Source organism: Microcebus murinus, chromosome 6 (genome assembly GCF_040939455.1).
Source record: "Microcebus murinus isolate Inina chromosome 6, M.murinus_Inina_mat1.0, whole genome shotgun sequence".
Classification (NCBI taxonomy): domain Eukaryota; kingdom Metazoa; phylum Chordata; class Mammalia; order Primates; family Cheirogaleidae; genus Microcebus; species Microcebus murinus.
In genome coordinates, this window is record NC_134109.1 from 6,267,546 (window position 1) to 6,289,895 (window position 22,350).

General features: G+C 49.0%; 1 protein-coding gene across 3 annotated transcripts in view; it reads right to left on the bottom strand.

Annotated features, from left to right (window-relative positions):
• Nucleotides 1-4,276: 4,276 nt before the first annotated feature.
• Nucleotides 4,277-22,350, bottom strand: part of EML1 (EMAP like 1) — a 174,191-nt gene continuing 156,117 nt past the window's right edge. For all 3 annotated transcript variants that reach the window (XM_012747101.3, XM_012747100.3, XM_012747102.3), the window contains 6 exons: nucleotides 20,526-20,614; nucleotides 9,575-9,672; nucleotides 9,378-9,465; nucleotides 7,717-7,812; nucleotides 6,417-6,547; nucleotides 4,277-5,808 (listed from right to left, as the gene is read on the bottom strand). In XM_012747101.3, coding sequence (XP_012602555.1) covers nucleotides 5,683-5,808; nucleotides 6,417-6,547; nucleotides 7,717-7,812; nucleotides 9,378-9,465; nucleotides 9,575-9,672; nucleotides 20,526-20,614 — 628 coding nt within the window. In that variant the 3' untranslated portion in view covers nucleotides 4,277-5,682. The remainder of the gene's footprint in view (nucleotides 5,809-6,416; nucleotides 6,548-7,716; nucleotides 7,813-9,377; nucleotides 9,466-9,574; nucleotides 9,673-20,525; nucleotides 20,615-22,350) is intronic.

A 22,350-nucleotide genomic window follows, 5' to 3' on the forward strand; every position in this document is an offset into this window, starting at 1 on the left:
GGCTCTGGAGAAAGGTTCAGAACGGAGGCTGCATGTGCACGCACGTCCCGGGTGAGTCTATGTCCGGCACTTGGCCTCATGGCGTCCCATCCCCAGGCAGTGCCAGGCACTGGGGCCCGGGGTCCGGTTTCACAGCCCGGGAAGCTGAAATCGTCGTGAAGCTTGTCAGCTGTGATGACGTCACGGCGTCCTCACCAGAGCGGCAGACTGAAGTATTTATAGGCGAAAGGACATGGTGGCTTGGACTTGCTTTTAAAATACTCTGGTCCTTTCAAAAAAGTTAAAGGAGACAGGAAACAAGATTTTCTAAATGTTGATAATTTTTGAAGCTAGGTGAGAGGCTCTCTCCACTTTTGTGTATGTTTGACATTTTCTATGAAGTTTTACAAAAAGAGAATTTGCAGGAAGAATAGGCCTGGGATCGGTTTCCACCTTGCAGCAAGTGTGTGCTTCTCAGCTCCTTTCACCAAAAAGCTGCCTCCCCGGTTGTGGGTTAAATGCATCATTTTAATAGGCCAAGGGTCTCAAACGATGCTTTTTCTATGAGTTCTCCTGCCTGTGAGATAGGATGACAGTAGCCTGTCACCAGATCACAGAAAAGATGGTTGAGAGAATGTCTAACCCTTGGGCAGTGGAAGTCATCACCCAAAAACATTTGGGGGCTGGGAAGGTGCTGGAGTGGTTTACTTCCCAGCAACCACAGACAGCCCCGGCCCACGCAGGCTCTCCCGCCCTGCGGCCAGCAAGCCACACACAGTGGAAACCACAGACGCAGGATCTACCGGTGCCAGAGATCCACGAACTTTCCCTCTGCCCGGTTCCAGCTGGCCCTGGAGGCTCCCCTCCACCCCTCACCCCTGCCCCCACTGGGCTCCCGGCTGACCTTGGACCCTCCCTTCCCCACTGGCGGAGGCTCCACCCGCCACGCCTGGATCGCCCGCCCAGCAGCGCTTGTGCGTGGAGGAGCCGGAAAGAGCTCACACTGGCTCGGTGGTGAACCCCAGATCAAGCCTCCCTGCTGCTGGGCCTGCAAGGGCCCCCAAGTGCGGCCGCCCTACCACCCGCCGCCCCCTTCCTTGCTGGCAGCTCCCTTACCTGCCCTTGAACTCTGGCATCCGCTGCCCGGCTGGGTCGGAGGCCCTCTTCTCCTCGCAGGCTTGCCCCACCCCGCAACCAGCCGCACAGCCAAGGCCCGGGGCTGCCCCTGACCTCACGCCACCCCCGCCTGCTCCAGGCCCGACCCCTTACCCTCCTGCAGGCCCTGCCAGAGGCCTGAGAACTAGTCAGGGATGAGGACTCACCCCTCTCTCGCCTGGTCCCTCCCCAGGCCTGCTGAGGTCCCCCTGTAAGCCTGTCTCGGCAGCACCTCGGCCCACGCTGCCACCACTGCCAACAGACTATGCCAACGCCCCGCACCTGCCACCCTCCGCAGCCTGGCCGCCTTGCCTAAGGCCGATCTGCTTAACCCATCGGTGGCTTCCCTTTGCTCTCAGCATTCAGAATAAGCCCTTAATGTGCCCCCCAGGCCTTGCCTGGGCTGCCTCCCCCACGCCCCGGCCCCTGTGCCCCTCTGTGCCCTTCCATTCCCCTCCAAGGGAAAGGCCTCCGTGTCGTTGCTCCCCACCTGGGCCACTCCTTCTCTTTCTGCGCGGGGAGGGAAGCTCTGCAGAGTCCCAGGCTCGCTCCCGTCTCCCTGTGAGATGCTCATTTCTTTCACCCTTGCCACGGCTGTCATCTCGATATGCGGTTGGGCAATCACTCTAACAGTCATGCCCTCCACGCACCGCAGGTGCGCCAGGGTGGGAACCGGCCCGGTTTTGCCGTCCTTCCACCCCGAGCACCTGGCACATATTTGTTAAGACAAGTTTGGAGCAAGCGCCAGCCTCAGGAAGTAACTTCCTTCTCCAAGCCTCAGCGTATCCATCGGATACGCTGCTTTCCCTCGGGGATGTCACACGCCTACAGTGTCCCCTCGGCGCCTGCAGAGTGAAGGACAGCTGGCCTCCCTGCCCTGCTCTGGTGGCAGGCACGCTCTGGATCTACTTCCCAGGCCCCAGGGGCAGGCTGCAGCAGGCTGGCAAAGGACCAGTCCCCAAATGGCCCAGGGTAGCGGCTGCTAAGAGCAGAGACCCCAACTCGGGCTCCCTAAAAACCATGCTCCTCCTCCCTGCCCAGCACACGCCCACCCGGCCCATCTTCACACCGTCTCCACCTCGTGCCAGGTAGCGTCTGTCTTGCTGCCGCCCCTCTTCTGGGCGCCACCTCCCTGACCTCTCCCTCCCTGTCAGAGAACAGCTGGGGCTCTGCCAAGCACGACACCCCAGAACTGTAAGCTGCTTTAGGGAACAGACTGTCTTAGGCCCCTGGGTGTCCTCACTGTGGCCAGGGAAGCGTGGGAACCCCCAAAATGCTTGGGAATCCACGAGAGAAGTCAACATGCATCTTTGTGACTGGCTTGGCTCAGAAACCCAGGGTGGTATGATTTTAACAACACTGCAAGCTGCAAAGTAAACCGAGCCGGATGTATACAGCTGGACCTTGAACAGCACAGGATTGAACCGCACGGGTCCAATAACACGTGGATTTTCTTCCACCTCTGCCACCCGAGACAGCAGGACCAACCCCTCCTCTCCCTCCTCCTCCACAGCCTACTCTACCTGAGGACAAGGACGAGGACTTTTATGATGACCCACTTGCATTAATGAATAAATATATATCCTTTTGCTTATGATTTTCTTAACACTTTGTCTTGCTTTATGGTGAGAGTGCAGCGTACCACACACGTAACAAGCAACACGTGCTCGTGGATTGCTCGTTACTGGTAAGGTCAACAGGAGGCTATTAGTTAAGTTTGGGGGATCCAGTTAAACACAGATGTTCAGCTGCACAGGGCTTGGCACTCCCAACTCCCGTGTTGTTCAAGAGTCAACTGTGCTCCTCCACAAGCTCTGAAGCACGTGAGCGCAGGGGCCACCTTGCCACGAGGAAACCCAGCCTTTCCTCCATCCTCAACCTCATCGAAACAGGACTGCCATGGAGGCTTTACTGCATTTGTTATTAACACCATATTTAAAATAGTAAGTTATTCCCCTGAGGACTTTTTCACTGGAAAATTCTTATGCTAACAAACTTAATTATTGTAACTCCAAATAAATAATCATTACTTTTTTTTTTCCTGAGATGGGGCATCACTCTGTTGCCCAGGCTGGCACGATCACAGCTCATTGCAGCCTCCTGGGCTCAAGTGATTCTCCCGCCTTAGGCTCCAGAGTAGCTGGGACTCCAGGCGCAAACCACTGAGCCCGGCTAATTTTTTAAAAAATATTTTGTAGAGATGGGGTCTCACTATGTTGCTCAGGCTGGTCTTGAATGCTGGAGCTCAAGAGACCTTTCCATCTCAGCCTCCCAAAGTGTTGGGATTACAGGCACAGGCCACTGCGCCTGGCCTACCTTTCTTGTCTTATGTGCTACAGGAAGCCAGGCTAAGAGCTGTGGGAGAAAGAGGCCTGGTCACATGGGCCTGCGACTGCCCATTTCCTGGAGCCTCTTGTTCCAGAAGAATCCTGAAGGTTCTAGGCCTTGTTTGCCTGAGGGGTGGTGAGCTCACTGTGTTAATGAGTGAATAATGAATATCTACAAGGTTAACACATTGACTGCCACAGGAAAAAAAATCAAAAACTTTTCCTTGGGGCCACCGTGTTTTATTATGAAAACAGAATAAAAAAATCAAGTGTGCTGTAAAGGTAAACATAAATAGAAAAATGAATTTGACAATAAGAACATCAACAAGATTTTATATATGGTTCGCGTGGCCCCAGGGTCAAAACTAGAGTGAGTTCAATACTACTCTCATGGCAGTTAATGTGTTAATACTGCACTGTTTAAAGAATTTCATTTAAAATGTAGGCAAATATGAAGATAGCAGTTTTTATGAATACGCAATAGCAGTGGGGGTACCTCTCCCTTTTCCATTACTGGGCTTGGCAGAGAGTAGAGGTTTATAGAAATGAGTCGATCTCACTGACTTGTAAGTCAATGATGGGTCTCTTTCCCTTCCCTGATCTTATTCCCTCAATTATCAACTTAAAAATGACTGCTGTTTCCAGCGTTTACATACTTAAGTAAACTCACAAATGGATATGGCAATTAAGCCAGATTCTTTATGGGTACCTGGTCTGATGGACGCTTCCATAGCCTATGCAAACTGTGTTTGTTTATAAACGACCCAGGTGAGAAAAAGTCTGCAGGGGGAACAGAATATAGTGTGAATCATGTCTAATTTTAAATATTTTAATTTATGTACTTTCATGAATACAGGTCAGTAAGAAATCCACTTTTCAGATTTTATTTCATTATAGAATATATTTGACAGGGATACATACAAACAGAGTCATCTTTAATACGAGCTGTTTACTGGTGCCCCGCCTGTCTGCGGCAGGCTGGTGCCGGCATCAAACATGTTTCCAGAAGTTGCACTTACTCAGCCACTCTAAACAACCAGCGCCTTAGAGTTCAGATAATTCATTTGCTTGCCTAGAACGGGTAAAAATCTCAATATTTGTTTTAAAGTCTGTTTATTACTCTTCTATTTAAAAATCCGAGATACATTCCCCAATGTAAACAATAAATTTCAATCTGTCACACAATCAAAATGGGTAAGGCCTTCTTGACAAATTTCTGCCACCTACGTTTTACTCCTCAGAACACAACCTTATTTCACACTGTCACGAGTCGTCCATGCACGAAAGACAGGACAGCAGCTGCCCTTGGCACCTGGTGGCGCTCTCCAGACTTCTCCTCCCCGCGGGTGTGCGGGGCACTCAGGAGATCACTGCTGACTTGGTCTGCTTGGTCGTAGAATACAAATGTACAGCGTCCATAAGCATCGACAGGAAAGCCTAGTCTTACGCGTTTGTCATGAACCGCTAAAATCCTATACGAGTACAATGTCATATCATGCCAATCACTGTACACACGGCGGTGGCGGCACGGCTCACGGTGAACCGGGCGCGTGAGCAGGGGCGGAGGGCGCGAGTGCCGTCGGTGGTGAGCGGCTGGCTGCGTCCGGCTGGGCAGGACGGTGCGTGTACGTCGGTTTGGAGTGGAATCTGCTGGACAAAGAAGAATGAATGCAAGCCTCCTCGCAGCCCCGGAGGGGAGGCGCGTGGAGCCTTAGAGAGCGCACCCAGGGCAGCCTCCGGTCGCGTTTCCGAGGCTGCTCCGCACGTCCCCGCTCCCGCTCTCCTCCGGCGGCCTAGCCCGCTGGGACCGCCTCGCCAACAGCCACCGGTCGCGGCCGCTGCCTCACGATCCTCATAAATCCTGACCGAGCAGGCCAGACGGTGAAACAGACTATCCACAGTATCTTAAAAGGCATTCTGTGACCATTTTTGAAGAGTTCGTAGGAAAGTTCCCAAGGATGTACCAGTCACTTGTGTTGACGTCACCGCAGTGTAAACCTTCTCCGTGTTCAGCGCGCTGTTGCACGCCTGGCGCGCGGAACTGCGAGTCGGAACCGCTCGCCCGCCGCCGCCCGCCGGCCGCTCGGCGAAGGTAAGCGGCAGAGGGCATGGTTTTCCTGAGGTTTGTGAGAATTTTTTAAAACAGAACAGAAATCACAGTGACCAAGCGCAAAGCGAGGCGCGCCTTCCGTGCGCGCCCCGCTCCCGGCCTCGCCGGGGGCTAGACGACCCGCCACTGCATGATGCTGGTGTCCTTCCCGCCCGTGGAGATGAGGTGGCTGTCTTCGCAGAGGAAGTCGACGTTGGTGACGTGGCTGCTGTGCCCGCCGTAGATGTGGCTGGGGGCCTGGAAAAGAGCGATTGGGGGGAAGCTGACTACGAAGCCAGCTATCTGGATGAGAAAATGCCTGACTCCGGGTTCACTCCCTGATTCCTTTACTCCTCCCTTCGCTCGGCAGCTCTCTGTGCACAGGAGGGACACAGGAACAACCCCCACGGAGTCCCCACGGCCTGGTGAGGGCTCGGCCCAGAGACAGGCTGGGCACCAGAGGGCTGTACCAGGCACCGGGTCGCCCACAGGCGGGACCAAGCAGAGGCGGGGCACTGAGGCGCAGGAGGGTCGGTGCGGGAGGACGAGCAAGGGCGTTCTAGGCATCGGTTGGCTCAGCTCGGCAGGGCCGGGGCAAGGGAGTCATGGTGGAGGGGAGGGGAGGAGAGGGAGGCCCAGGAGCCACAGAGGGAGACAGGCCAGACCTGGCGGCCGTGTAGGTCACGGGAGGGCCGGGGTTTCCCCGAGGGCAGCGGGGAGCCGGGAGCAGTGGCTAACAGGGGCGTATCTGCATTCCTGGCTGGTGACATTCACGGATAGCCCATTTCTGTTCGGCTTCCAGACAGGTCAGGCCATACGTGCATGCCCCCCTAAGGGACAAGATTGTGGAGAAACAAGTCCTTTACCCTAAACTGTGAGCAGGGATAAGAGAACAGGTGCACTTTGCCAAAGTCGTCGCCCGTTGACAGGAGTTTCTTCTCATGGGCCCGACAGACAGCGTTGATGTCGGTTCCGTCCGAGCCTTCTGGCCACACGCCTAAAACAAAGGACACAAACAGAGCACAGGCGACACCAGAGACACGGGGCCCATCATGGGGGAACTGGCCACGGAGCTGCCGTGCAAATAAAATGCCCGGAGTCCAGCTTTAGCAGCAAGGGTCAGAAGAGCACTTAGTCTTGGCTCCCAGCATCACGGCACCCCCGGCCACTCTCGGGGAACCCTCCAACGCCTGGCCACTACATGGGGGCTGCAAGACAGACTTTCTGGGCTGCCCACTTCTTTTGGGGCCCCTTCTTGGTGCTATAGCAGAGAGTACTAGAAACCCTGGTTCTGAACTCGACACCTTCCCTTTACCCCAAAGCCTCCGAAGGGAGCGGACTAGTCCTCAAGCCTGCGGTTTCCTGACTTTCTTATTTTGTAATTCTTCTCTCTGAGCGTCTACCCAGAGGACAGTTGAACCCTGGGTCTGCGTGTGCCTTCCAGGCGTTTCTAGACGCTGGTCCCTGGCAGCTGCACCTGCAGCCTGAGCCCGGGTGGGGGGGCGCTGACTTCTGACCATTATTGGGACTCTCTCTGGGTCTTGGTAACTCCAGAGCCGAGAGGGCGGAGCAGCGCACACCAGTTTGTGAGCGGCAGCCCTGCAGCCCGCAGCTCTGGGCATTCCCCACCAGGAGTCAGCAGAGCGCCGCTCTCGGGAGACCGGTGAGTCTCACCAACTTACTGGCCGTGGCCTCACGGAAAGAGATTACAAAGACTGCCTGTTCTTTTTTATCCTACTAAATTGTGGCAATTTAATTTAGGTCATTTATGAATATATTCCTAAAGTGAACTTTGAAGGCAGTGAAATATTTCATTTAAGAGCCAAAAAAAAATATAATGACCCTAACAAATGATAAGTAAATTGACTTAACTCCATCTGGTCCACCTAAGTCAGTCTGGCACAACGTGATATAAAAAGGTTCCAGAGAATTATCTCGGGACCCATTTGTACAATGGGAAAGGGTTAAAAACCCATCTTCCTAAGATCTTCTCAGCCTGCCCCACCCGGCACCCCAGGGAGCGGCGGCGTGTGTCTTGGGGGATTCATGCAGCAGCAGAGCAGGGGGACAAGAGTGGTGACGATGAGATTTCATAAGCACTAGAGCAATGCTCCACATGTGGACACGTCTTGTGTTTGAACCCAGTGAACTCCGTGGGAAACTTACCAAAAACATGGAATCCCAAAGTGCAGGTATAGGTAGCCCATTCAATGTCTCTCGTAGTTTCCACACTTACGACTTGCTTACAAGCAGAGGGAACCCCTGGAAAAGGCAAACAGTCTGGTGACATCTAAGCCAAGGCCCCACCCCTCCCCCAGCAAGGCTGAGCCCTCAGAGCCCTTGCAGGGAAGGACACTCTCCACCTGAAGCCCCCTGGGGACCATGCACGCATCTGCCAGCCGCCCCAGAACCGAGCCCGGGCCCCGCCTGGCTGGAGGAGACCCTCCTCTCCCACTTTCCTCTGCTCTCCTCCTCCGAGTCTGTTCCCACGGGCTGGACTCTCTCGTCTTTGACCATCTCTGGGTCCTGGCCTCTGCCGTGCTGTCCCCACTGGAGCCCCTGGACACAACCCGCCCCTGCCGTCAGCCCCCACCCCTTGTTTCCTCCAGCTCGGGGCTAAGAAGCTGATGGAGACTGGTCACCCCAAGTGCCCAGATCCTCCAGGAGGTTTTTTGTTTTGCAAACGAGCTCTCACTAGTGGAGTATGAGACCAAGTCTGAGAAGATTCTAGGCCCAAGGATTATCCCTGGGAACCATCACCCTGTTTCTGCCTGAGTCAGACACGGCCCGGACAGGGGGAGAGCGGAGACCACGTGGCTGCCTTCTCCCGAGAGGGGTCTCCTCCTAGTATACACTGTCCCCCTGCCCCTACCACCAGCAGTCCTGCCTGTCCTGGTTCCACAACAAGTGGGTGACATGCCCAAGGGGTGTGACTCCTTCCTCCCCATTCACTGGCTCTTGGTGCCTGTGGCCTGGTGTCTGAGCCCTGGTTTCTTCATGTGTCAAATGGGACTAAGCCAGAAAGTGCTGCGGATAGTATGGGAAAATGCAGGTGAAGGGCACTTTCTAGTAACTTCCAGAGGGGCACCCTGCCCTGGGCCTGGGTGGGTTTCTGGTCCTTCCTTTTGCTTCCTGGCTCAGGAGAGGCTGCCCTCTTCCTGGACTGGCCTTCCAGGCCGTTTCCTCCTGTGTGTCCTGGGTCTTCCTCCAGTCAGCAGCAGGCATGGCTGGTGAAGGTGAAGGGCACTTTCTAGTAACTTCCAGTGGGGCAGAGGCCAACTCTTTCTCGTGCCCCATGATCCCTCTTGCTTAGCCTCACGCTGGGCACGTGGCCAGTGGCGGGTAACTGTTTGAGGACTCCGTGCACGCAGGTAGCCTGTGCTCAGTAAGCGCCGGCCATCCTCACCCTCACGTTCCCAGGCCCCGCCCAGGCACAGAGACTGGCCAGGGACGGGTTGGGAGAGGAGGACGAGGGGCCACAGGGGCTGCTGTCCACCCAGGCGGGAGGGACTTCCTGCTGTCTGCCTGCCTGGGATGGCACCTTCACGGGGCCCTTCCGTGCATGTGTGGCCTTCTCCTCGGGTGGGCCCTGCATCTTCCCCTCCGTGAGGCCCACGGTCAGCCCGAACCCCAGATGTCTCAGCGCCAGGAGGGACCTGGGAAGCTGCGCAACCCACCTCCTCCGCGTACAGAGGAGGGACCCAGGCCGGAGATGACATCATGCGCCCAGGTCACACAGAAGTGGGTCTTAGCCCCGTCTGGGTCTCGGAGTGAATGCTTTATGCTTTGTGTGACCTAAAGCCCAGACAACTCCTGCTGCTACTCACAGTAAAGGATTTCATAGTCTCCAGAATTCGACACGAGGAATTGCGAGTTTACAGACCAGTCCAGGTGAGTGATGAAGCTGGAGTGACCCTGGGAGAGAGATGGTTGCGTGAGCTCCTCTCGCCTTATCCTGGACGCACCACACGGATGTGATCAGAGGACCACGCGCACGCTCGTGAGGAGTAGCGAGTTCACTTACTGAGCACTTGCCAACGCGAGCGTACTTCCTCCCGTTGTCGCTGACTCCGTATATGTAGATGCAGTTGTCGTGAGAGCCTATTGCCAAGAAATTCCCATCTATAAAAACATGACACGTTACATTTCAGATGTTAAAAATAAACATTTTACTCACTGCAAAGGATAACGGTAGTTGCCACCACAGATCCAGACATAACAACCAGTTTGGTGAAGTATTGCAAAGAGAAAAATTTGCTTTTGAATGAATTCCAAAGCTGTCTTTTGAAAAATACACACCTGATCAGATTATAAAATCCGGTAAAGATTTATAAACTTTTTATAAACTCTTTCTATGAACTCTTACACAACCCTTTCCTGGCCACCCTGTGCCCATCACTGAAGGTGGAGATTCGGTCCCTCCGAGGGGCCCACGGGCTCCGGAATACGCAGGCTTTCTTGCGCCTCCATGCTTGCGGGCCCTACCTGGGAGGCCCTGTCCCCATCTCTTCCCGTGGGCCGCCATGCAGTGTCTCCTTCCCCTGGGTCCCCAGTCCAGGAAAGCCCAAGGAATCAGGCCCCAGTGCACGTGTTGAAACACAAGGGAGGCCGCTCACTCTAACAAGAAGCAGGACCAGCCCTGTGGCTGAAAAGCGGACGAGCCATGCCTGCTGCTGACCCAGGACATACGGGCAGGAAACAGGGCCTGGGAGGCCAGTCCGGGAAGAGGGCAGCCTCTCCTGAGCCAGGAAGCAAAAGGAAGGACCAGAAACCCACCCAGGCCCAGGGCAGGGTGCAGAGCAGTGGGGGTCCCTGTACACCAGCACGCGGGCTGCAGCCAGTCCCCGCTCTCACTGAGTCAGACCCCCACTGGCAAACGGAGCCTTTCTCAGCAGTCGAGGGTCTGCTTGGACACTGTCTGCCAAGTACCCAGTAGTCGCTGGCAGCACACAAGGCTTCAGTACGGGCACTCTATCCACCTCTCCCACGGTAGGAATCCTAGGACAAGGCGTGGCTGGTGCCAGCAGGAAATGGTATTTTAAGAAGTCTTGGCCTAGGCCAGTCAAATAGGGGTGGTAGCAGACTGGGGCAGCCTGTTCAAACCAGGGGCCCTGGAGGAACAGGCAAACAGATGCTCTTGCTGAAGTCGGAGCCTGGCCGCCATCAGTCACGGTGCTAGAAACCCAGCTGAGCTGATGATTCCTTCAAGTGACCAGCCCTGCCATACCAAACACTATTAGTAATCACTACGTAATGATAATAATTATAATTATTACAATAGCCAACATGCATTGAGTGCCTACTACGTACGAGGTACTGCACTCTTCCTGTGTTAACTTATTCGGTCTTCATAACCCTATGAGGTAGATATAATTATTGCTGCTTTTCAGGAGAGGAAACTGAGGCACACAGGGTAAAGCAACCTGCCCACAGTCATGCAGGCGTCCTGAAGCTGGCACTCAAACCCAGGCGCTCTGACCCCTGACGGGGTCTGGGCACTTTGTCGCTAAATTTCACTGCCCCTGTGACACAGCATAAGGGGAAAGGACAGCTGAAAGTCTGACACGTGCCGTGTTGGGGTGGGTTGTGCGCCCCGAGCAAAATGGCCTCAGAGAACTGCCTGGTCATTTGCGAACTCAAAAATAACAAGGCCTCTTTCATAACGGAACCATTTGTTATTTGACCAACAAGTTTAGGGCAATGGGTTAATTATTTAAGGGAAAAAAAAGTCAAGTCAGAGCATCCCCCCTGCCTTTTAAAAATCAACTTTGAGGTGTAATTCACACGTAATGAAGTGCCCACAGAGCAAAGAGTTTTGGCAAACGTGCCTGTGTAACTAGCATCCCTGCATCTGTTTATAAAGACGAATGAAAAATAGGGGTTCACGCTCTCCCTCGGCAATCCATTACCCCCGACAGCCTCAGTCGGGTGGCCATCCCCCTTTAAAACTCCACTCATCCGTCTTCACGCAGCAGTTGAAGCTCGCTGCTGGCAGGAAACCCTCGAAATCCTCAAAGCAGAGAGCAGCCGGCCGACCGCACCGGCTGCAGTCCCAGCCTCTGCGTGGCACGGGGAGACTCAGAGTCCGGGGACACCTTCGTCCTCACTTGGATGACCGCGACCACCCCTCACCCCAGCGTCTCAAGATCCCGAACGCATGCATCCCCCGGCGCTGCCTCACCGTGAAAATCCAGCAGCAGCGTCTAGGAAGATAAAGGCAGGACCGAGAGGAATGTTCCCTTCCTCGGGGTGGTGGCCTCCCAGACCCCAGCCCTGACAGCCCCGCACGAAAGCCATCCAGCCACTCAGACGACTCCCCGTCCACCACGGCCGCCCCGGAAGACGGCAGGGCACATGGCTGAGAACGTGGGCTTTGGGTCGGGAAAGCCTGCGTCCAAATCCCAGCTCTTTTCCCTATATTCACTCACAAATATATAAAACCACAGCCAAACCTACCAGTGCCGCTCAGCCGCGAACCAGAGGACAGATGGAGCCCAGGCACAGCCCATGTCCGGGGCCTGCGAAGCCCTTTGTCTTCCCGTGACCTGTCTTCCTCTGCCCTGAGACCCTCTACGCGTCATCCCAGCTTTCCCAGAGACACCGAAATCCCTAAACTTCTCCGCTGTGACAAGCCGGCATTCGGCCCCCAGCGAGAATCAGCTGGAGAACGTCGGAGGCGAGAGCGCCAAGTCCCGCCGCGAGGAAGAGGAGGAAACCTCACAGCTATTTTCAGTGACTGCCTGCTCGTGACCAGTCGGGGCTGGGGACTCGCACACAGATCTTCATCAAGCCCAACAGGCCGCAGTAGACGCACAATTAGCGTCACTCTGCAGATGAGGAAATGGGGGCTGTGAATTACAGGACAGGCAGGGCGAGGGGCACAGGCAGGGAGCTGCATGCTTGGCTCGCCAGGGCTCGGGATGATGAGCGAGATCGGCGGGTGGGGCACGGTCTGCAGGTGGAAGAACAGCTGTGTGGCCGCTGTGTGGCCTCCCTGCGTTACACTGGGCCTTGTGACCTGGGGCTCAGAGACAAGGCTGCTGCCTCTGCACAGGGTCTAGCCCAGGGTAGGGGACACTAGGTGGCAGGGGCTGCATCAGGGCAGGTCTTAGACCCAGGCAGCAGAGGTGGGATTTGATGCTGCAGGTGACACAGTGAACAATAGCAGCTTCCACATCTCAATGACATGGTAAGATTGGAGAGCAGAAATATGACTGCATGACCAACGGTACCTGGTCCATTTGCATCTTCTCTCTTTCATCTTTACTTTTTTAGATTTTTTTTTTACTTTTTAGAGACAGGGTCTCACTCATTGCTCAGGCTGGGGTACAGTGGTGCGACCAAAGCTCACTGCAGCCTCGAACTCCTGGGATTAAGTGATCCTCTTGCCTCAGCCTCCTGAGAAGCTTCTCCACTGTGACAAGATGGTGTTCAGCCCTGAATGCATGGTACTATAGGTGTGTACCGCAACGCCTAATTTTTTTAAATTTTTAGTAGAGACCGGGTCTCACTCTGTGTCCCAGGCTGGTCTGAACTTCTGGCATCAAGTGATCCTCTTGCCTCAGCCTCCCGAAGTGCTGGGATTACAGACATGAGCCACTGCACCTGGCCTCATCTCTACTTTTAGATATTTATCCTCATTTCAATGGGTTGAAACTAGAACAGTCAGGCTAAATATTTGCAGTTGGGCTTACTGAATATAAAATTATTTTCTTCCTAATTCTGTATTTCTTTTAAAAACATACAATTTTGATTCAATCAAAGTTCCATTTCGTCCAATCAATACTCAATAAGATTCCTGATATGCATGTTAAATATGAGAATTGTCACTACTAAATTTCTACATTTGGCTGGGCACAGTGGCTCATGCCTGTAATCCCAGCACTCTGGGAGGCTGAGGTGGGAGGATCGCTCAAGGTCAGGAGTTTGAGACCAGCCTCAGCAAGAGCAAGACCCCATCTTTACTATAAATAGAAATAAGTTAATTGGCCAACTAAAAATATAGAAATAAAATATATATAGAAATAAAAATATAGAAAATAATTAGCCAGGCATGGTGGCATATGCCTGTAGTCCCAGCTACTCAGGAGGCTGAGGCAGGAGGATCCCTTGAGCCCAGGAGTTTGAGGTTGCTGTGAGCTAGGCTGACGCCATGGCACTCACTCTAGCCCAGGCAACACAGTGAGACTCTGTCTCAAAAAAAAAAAAAAAATGAAAGAATAAATAAATAAAAAATAAATTTCTATATTTGATAAACATAAGGGGGCTGGCCTTTTGCTAACAAACATAGTTGATTGTGATTTTAATAAACTTCCACATAACATTAGCTTACTAGCATAAGACCATTTTATGTAAAATATTTCATAAATGAGAAATAGTTGTTAAAACATGATTGAAAATCAGGCACGGTGGTGCACACCTGTAGTCCCAGCTACTTGGGAGACTGAGGCAGGAGGATCATTGGAGCTCATCCAGCCTGGGAGTTCAAAGCTATAGTGTGCTATGATTGCACCTATGAATAGCCACTCACTCCAGCTGGGCAACACAGTGACACCTTGTATATTAAAAAAAAATTAAAAAGAATAAGAGGACAGGACGTCCAGCTAAGGTCAAATGAGATGGTTGGCAAATCCTCTCCCCATAAAGCAACTATGAAACTGTATAAAACGGATGAAAACCACCATTTCAGCACTCTGGAAATTGACCAAAGACATAGAATAATCTGAGACATGTTTATGAATATCTGTGGAATTTCAGGTGAAAACTGGCAAATCTATGGTGGTCTTCCCTGAGCTGCCCTGGGCCCCTTCCAGCAGCTGGGCTGGCACAGAGGCTGCCCAGGGAAGAGCAGCTCTGAGGATGAGCAGATGCACGGCTGTGGTTAAAGGGCTCTCTCCACATGAAGGCCTGGGTGACATCCAGGTCCAGCAGCATTGGCAATGGAAGTGACAACCACTAGGGCGGTTGGGTGGGGAGAGCCAATGGCTCTACCAGCCTGAGGTTACGGTTGTGGCTTCCCTGGGCAGCCTCTGTGCCAGCCCAGCTGCTGGGAGGGGCCCAGGGCAGCTCAGGGAAGACCACCATAGATTCGCCAGTTTTCACCTGAAATTCCACAGATATTTATAAACAATGTCTCAGATTATTCTATGTCTTTGGTCAATTTCCAGAGTGCTGAAATGGTGGTTTTCATTCAAGAGTGTATCCTTGGCTAATGGGAGGCTGGTGCGTGCACAGGGGAGGCAGGAGAGGACCCTACCTATCTACACCCTCCTGGCCAAACTGATTGCACATACGCACAGAGGACATGCAAAAAGGTGAGTGGAAAGTAAAAGCCAGGCAGACTTGGCAATGGCCTGAACTTTGAACATGCTCTTCTACCTGCACACAGATACACTGGCTGAGGACAGAAGCCTGGTGGGATTGAGGTGTCTGTGTACAGCCTCTGTCCAATCATTCATGCAAAATACATGAAGCAAAAACGAAAGGAGTTGAAAAGAGAAATGAACAATTCAATCTTATTTGGAGATTTCAATAGTTCATTCTTAGCAACTGATAGAACAATTATATAGAAAATCGTCAAGGATATAGATGACTTGAACGACACACTATCAACTCTGAACATTATCGACCAACTTGTCCTAACTTGTCCCATAGAGATGTTGCTCCATGGATTAATATGCTATATAGAGACAGAAATGATTTCAGGAGTTTTCCAGGGCTTTGACCTGGAGGAACGTGTTAGTTCACATATCCAAAGCTGCCTTGCCTCAGGGGGGCATCTCACAGGTCAGTGGCAGCTTCTTTCCAAGGTGACACTGCAGTCACAAACTTGTGGCTTTTGCCTGTTTTGTACAACAAAGCAGATTTGCATGGAGCCACAGTATGAGAGCTGATCAAAGAGTGCCCGACAGACAGACACCTGCAGGCTAAAAGCAATTAGCCCAATGGACAGTTCCTGCTTCACTCCTGACTGCCTGTCTCCATCCACAATAAACAGATAAAGAAATATAGAGCCACTATATCTCCATTTAGCCTTTCTGCTAAGTGATAGCTTTATCTTAGAACTTAAAAGTTTGTCTTAGAAAGATTTTGTAACTGTTTGCTCACATAGATAATTATCTCTAGAAGCTTTTTGGGAGACTTTTTAACCTAAAACAAACTACCTGTTATTAAATAAATCTGTTATCCCTGGCAATCGATCACTGTACCAATAAATACCCATGTGAAACTTTACTCGGGGCCTCACAGCTCATGGGAATGCTGGGGGGGGGTCTCCCGATCCCCCAACTTTTATAAAATCTATACTTTATAAAACTGTACCTTCGTCTCTGTATATTCTTTTATTTCTATATTCTATTATTTTCTATTATTTCCTTATCCTTTGCGACGACCCCTGCCTAAAGGACCCGATTTTTTGCTGGGAGTGTAGTTAACTCCCTGCACTAACTGGCTTGTATGGAACACTCCACCCCAAGGCTACACAATACATTCTTCTCTAGTGCACACGGAACATCCTCCAGGATAGATCATCTGCTAGGCTGTAATATGAGTCTCAATAAATTTAAAATGATCAGTCATACAAAATATATTCCATGACCACAATGAAGTTAAGTTAGAAATTAACAACAGGAAGAAATAGGAGAAATCTCTAAATATTTGGAAATTAAACCATACATTTCTAAATAATCCACAGGCCAAAGAAGAAATTATCAAGGAAATTAGAAAATATTCTGAAATGAGTAAAAATGAAAACATAACACATCGAAATTTATGGGATGTGGCCAATGCAGTGCTTAATGAGAAATTCATAGCTTTAAACAACTATACTGGAAAAGAAAGGTCTCCAATAAAACCCAAGCTTTCACCTTAAGAAACTAAAAAAGAAGAAATTAAAACATAAATCATGGAGAAGAAAGGAAATAATAAAGATCAGAACAGAAAAAAAAAAACCAGAAAACAGAAAAATAGAGAAAAATCAATGAAACCCAAAGTTGGTTCTTTGAAAAGATCAACAAAATTGACAAACCTGTAGCTAGACTGACCAAGAAAAAAAGAGGGAAGACACAAGTCACCAGAACCAAGAATGAAAGATGGGTTATTCACTAACTGCCTTAGAAGATTAATATTTGCTGTAAGCAAATATTATGAACTTTACGCCAACAAATTAGACAACTTAGATGAAACAGAAAAATTCCTTGATAGACCCATGTTACCAAACTGACTCAACAAGTAAAGAATTGAATTAGTAAACATTTAAAACTTCCCCAAAAAGGAAAGTCCAGATGGCTTCACTGAATTCAGATGCATTCTATCAAATATCAAATAAAAACATACTGATCTTTCAAAAACTTTTTCAGAAAGTAGAAGAGGGAAGCACACTTCTCAAGTGACTCTATAAGGTAAGCGGTACTCTCCTAACTAAGACAAAGACATCACGAGAAAACTGCAGACCAGGATCCCTCATATACATGGATGCAACAATCCTCACCAGAGTATTAACACACAGAATGTGGCAATATATAAAAGGGATTATACAGCACGATCAAATGGGATTTATCACAGGAATGCAAAGTTGGTTTAAGATCTGAAAATTAATGTAATGTAATGAAAATTCATGTGATGTAATAAAATAAAGGACAAAACCCACATAATCATCTCAATAGATACAGAAAAAGCACCTGACAAATGCCAACACCTGTTCACACTAAAACCTCTAAACAAATCAGGAACAGAAGGAAACGTTGTCATCAGGATAAAGGGTACCTTTATCCCTAATGAAGAAAGACCGAATGATTTTTGTCCTAAGACTGGGAGCAAGGCAAGGGACCCACTCTTGCTGCTTCTGTTTAACACTGTACTGGAGGTACTAGCTAATGCAATAAGGAAAAAAATATAACTAAAGGCTCCTAGATTGCAAAGTAAGAAGCAAAACTGTCCTTATGCACAGATGATATAAGCCTGTGCGAAAAAAATCCTGAGGACTCTACACACACACACACACACACACACACACACACACACACACACACACACACACACCCTAAAGCGTGCTCCTTTATCTGAGGTTCCACTTTCTGTGGTTTCAGTTCCTTGCGATTAACCACAATCTGAAAACACTACATACAATGCTTTGAGAAAAAGAGAGACCACATTCACGTAACTTTTACTATGGTATATATTGTTATAATTGTTCTCTTTTATTATTAGTTATTATTGTACCCAATTTATAATTAAACTTTATCACAGGGGTGTGTGTGTGTGTGTATGAAAAAACATAAATATAGGGTATCATCCATGGTTTGGGGCATCCACTGGGGGTCTTGGAATATGCCCCCTGTGCATAAGGGAGGATTGTTGTACAAAAACTAATAAAGGAAGGCTGGGTGCGGTGGCTCACGCCTGTAATCCTAGCACTCTGGGAGGCCGAGGTGGGCAGATCGCTCAAGGTTAGGAGTTCAAAACCAGCCTGAGTGAGACCCCGTCTCTACCATAAAAATAGAAAGAAATTAATTGGCCAGCTAATATATATAATATAAAAATCAGCCGGGCCTGGTGGCTCGTGCCTGTAGTCCCAGCTACTCGGGAGGCTGGGGCAGGAGGATCGCTTGAGCCCAGGAGTTTGAGGTTGCTGTGAGCTAGGCTGACACCGAGGCACTCACTCTAACCTAGGCAAGAAAGCGAGATTCTGTCTCAAAAAAAAAAAAAAAAAACTAATAAAAGAACTTAGAAAGATCATAAGGTATAAGATCCATGTACAAAATTCAATTATATCTATATATATTAGCAACCAACAATTGGAAAATAAAATTCATAAAATAATTCCATACACAAGGGCATAATAATTTAATTAGAAATGAGTTTAATCAAGGAAGTGTAAGATGTGTATATCAAAAACTATAAGAAAAATTAAAGAAGATCTAAATAAATAGAGAGACATTCCTTGTTCATGGCTTAGAAAACTCAATGTTGTCAAGGTGGCAATTTTCCCCATATGGATCTATAAATTCAACATAATCCCATAATCCTGGTAGGCTTTTTAAAATTAGAAATTGACAAGATGATCCTAAAATTTATATATAGTAAGGACTTAAGATAGCCAAAACAATTTTGAAAAAAAGTAAAGTTGGAGGAGTTACCCTACTAAATTTGAAAACTTACTCTAAAGTCATAGTAATCAAGACTGTATGATATTGGTACAAAGATAAACATAGGTGAAGGGGACAGAACTTCATTTTGGAGCATTTGGAAATAAGCATTTACATTTATAATCAATTGATTTTTGATAAAAGGCTCAAAGTAATTCAACAGGGAAATGGTTTCAACAGAAGGGGCTAGGACAACTAGATATCTATATGCAGAACAAATAAACTCAGACTCTTACCTCACACTGTGCAAAAGAATTAACTCTTGTGTACTCTTGTAACTCTTCTGTAATTAAGTCAAAATGGATCATGGACCTAAATGTAAGGGCTAAAACAATAACCTTCTAAAAGAAAGCGTAAGAGAAAATCTTTATGATCTTGGGTATGACACCAAAAGCATGATCCACAAAAGAAAAAACTGATAAACTGGACTTCATCAAAATTAAAACATTTGTGTTTCAAAAGACCCCATTAAGAAAGGAAAACAGAAGCCATAATGGTAAAAATATATTTGCAAATCACATATCTGTAAAGAACTTAAATAGAGAATATATAAAAAGCTCTTCCAACTCAATAGTAAGATGAACCCAATTAAAAAATGGGCAAAACATGTGAATAGATATTTTTCCAAAGAAGATATAGCAATGACTAACAGGCACATGAAAAAATGCTCAATGTCAACAGCTGTTAGGGAAATGCCAATCAAAACCACAGTGAGACACCATCACACCCCTATCAGAATGGCTACAATAAAGACAGACAATGACAAGTGTTGGTGAGGATGCGGAGATTCTAGAACCCTTATCCATAGCTGGTGATAATACACAACAGTACAGCCCCTTGAAAAACAGTTTAGCAGTTTCATAAAATGTTAAAACATACATTTACCATACAATCCATCAATTCTACTCCTAGGAATTTACCCAAGAGAAATGAAAACATGTCTACAAAAAGACATATATATATGAATGTTCACAGCATTATTCTTAAGAGTCAAAAACCAGAACCAACCCAAATCCATCATTAACTGATGGATGGATAAGCAAAACGTGGCATTTATCCATAAAGTGCAATACTATCCGGCATTTAAAAAGCAATAAACTACTGCTACATGCACAGTAACACAGATTAATCTCAAAAACATTATTCTAAATGAAAGAACAGATGCAACAGACTACATATTATATGATTCCATTTAAATATGTCTAGAAAAGGCAATTTATAGAGACCAGAAGCAGATCAGTGGTTGCTGGGATGGGGGTAGGGGCGGAGGTGAACTGCTAACGGGCATGGGGGGAACCTTTTGGGGTCATGGGAAGGTGCTAAAACTGGACTGTGGTGATGGCTATACAGCTCTACAAATTTACTATGAATCACTCGATCGTACATTTATAAGGGTTAATTATTGTATGTAAATTATACCTCAATAAAGCTGTTAAAAAAGAGTCCTCATCCGTCTGAGATGCATAAATACTAACAGACGATACGATGTCTGGAACTGCTTCAAAATAACACGGGACAGGCTAAGAGTTGGGCGCTGGTGAAGCTGGCTGATGAGAGTGCGAGGGTTCGGCGTGCTATGCTGTCTAATTTTGTCTATGCCTGAAATTTCCCGTGACACAAAATCAGGAAACACACAGGTACAGTGACCCAAGGCAGAGAAGAGGACCCCCAAATGCCACTATTATTAGTGTAATTGCACAAATTTAATTTAAATTGCACTAATTTAAATTGCACGCTGAGGAGGTTTGTGAAATTTTTTCTTTAAAGACATCTACCCAGGATGTCATCACTCCGTAGGAGTTTGAGAGTAGTGAGCGCTTGTGTTCTGACCTGGGGAGTACCGCATCACAGAGAGCTGCTCGTTTCCGTCTGTGTGGACGGTGACCAAGTCTTTTGTTTCCGTGTCAAACACAAACCACCTGTCATAAACACGAGGAAAAGCGGAGTAAGTCGTTCAGTGAGAAAAAGACTATTACAACTACTAAAATTATTAATCATAATGGCTTGATAAAAACTCTGCATTTGCTTAACAAGAAAGCTTATTATTCCTAGCTTTTATTGAAAGAAAATTTCCTCTATGTAAACATTCCCTAAAGAAAAGAATGGCACGCTGGCTACCATTCAAGGCGATTCCATTATCAACACCATGCCGTGGTTTCTCCGTGTTTGTGTCTTGTCGTTCACACGCAGCAGAAGAGACACCCTGGCAGGGAAGAGACTGCCAACACCCGGTGCCGAGTCCGCGGCCAGAGGCGGTGGCAGCAAAGGACGGTCAGCAAAAGCTCTCCAGACCCAACACAGGGCAGAGCAGGGCTGGTCTGGGAGGACGGGGCTGGGACAGCTCAGGGTGGCGATGTTCGGAATCGCACTGCACAAGCAGAGGTGGGCCGAGAGTCTAGACCTTACGCGACTGATAGTGTGCAACCAACACGGTGGAAGTTTCTTGAGATATACGGGCAGAGAGAATGGGAGAAAGGTGAGCAGAGGACTGGTCTCTGAGTTTAACCTCTCTGGGCCCAGTTTCCTCAATTGTAAATGGGATGAGTCCAGCTATGCAACTTGGTGAGCCAAATGTTAAAGCCACTTTATAAGGGATGTGGAAGCGCTCTGCATCTTCTGATAAGGTCACAGCACTCACTCAACGTTTGTGACTCTCGGAATGACTGAGCTCCCTGTCCGTCGCATTCTCAGAGGTGGCAGTAAGTTGCCCCTGGTGCTTTTAAGGATAAGGCGGAACGCGAGCTCCCTGCTACTGCAGTTTCAAATGTGGATGACACACATCTCATCACCTGTCCTCTGGGGTCTTCTCACCTCCCACACACGCCCTCACTGTCACCACGCACTGGTGACGGTCCTGCCCCAGTGAAATTTGGATTTTGCTTCTCAGCATTGATTTCTTGCATCTTCAACAAACATTTACCTTTAACATGCTATTTAACCTTAATAGAGGCCAAAATAAAGGATTCTGGCCTCTCTTGTAACAAAGAGAGACCAGGACTGACAAGAATATTCCTTCCAATGGTCCTGTTAAATCAACAGCAGCAGCCTGCTAAGCCCAGCCCTAAGCCTGGCCCTAGATCTGCGATGTAGGAGTCATAGACCAGGGTGGTGGGGGGACGGGGGAGGCTGCAAGAGCCGTCTCTGCCATCCCAGGGCACTGTGTGATTCTGCGCACTGCCACCGTGTCCTACCACATGCCGTAGATACGGCCACAGCTGTCAGAAGGTTGGGGTCCTGATGAGTTAGAAGCTTCAGCTGTCTCAAAGAGATTTAAACAGAAGGTGGAGTAGCGTGTGTGTGTGTGTGGGGGGGGCTATGCAAGCATTTCCATGAAGAATCCTGTTGGCTATGTGGAGCCCAACTTTTAAGCTATTGCAACCTATCACGGTTACTCTTTCTTCATACATACATACTCTTCATGACAACAGAGTCCAAGTGGTACGCTTTTTAGAAAGGAAGGAAGGGAGGAAAAATATCTGACTGAAACCACAGTAAATGTGTACACGATGACAAACATGAAGGCACAATCAAAACTTGTAAAACCGTGATAATAACCCCGCTGTCACCTGCCAGGCGACCCCAGCCGATGCTCTACACATATCATCTCCTTCAGTCACAGCCAGGCGGGTAACAGTGTCATCATTTACAGGAAAAG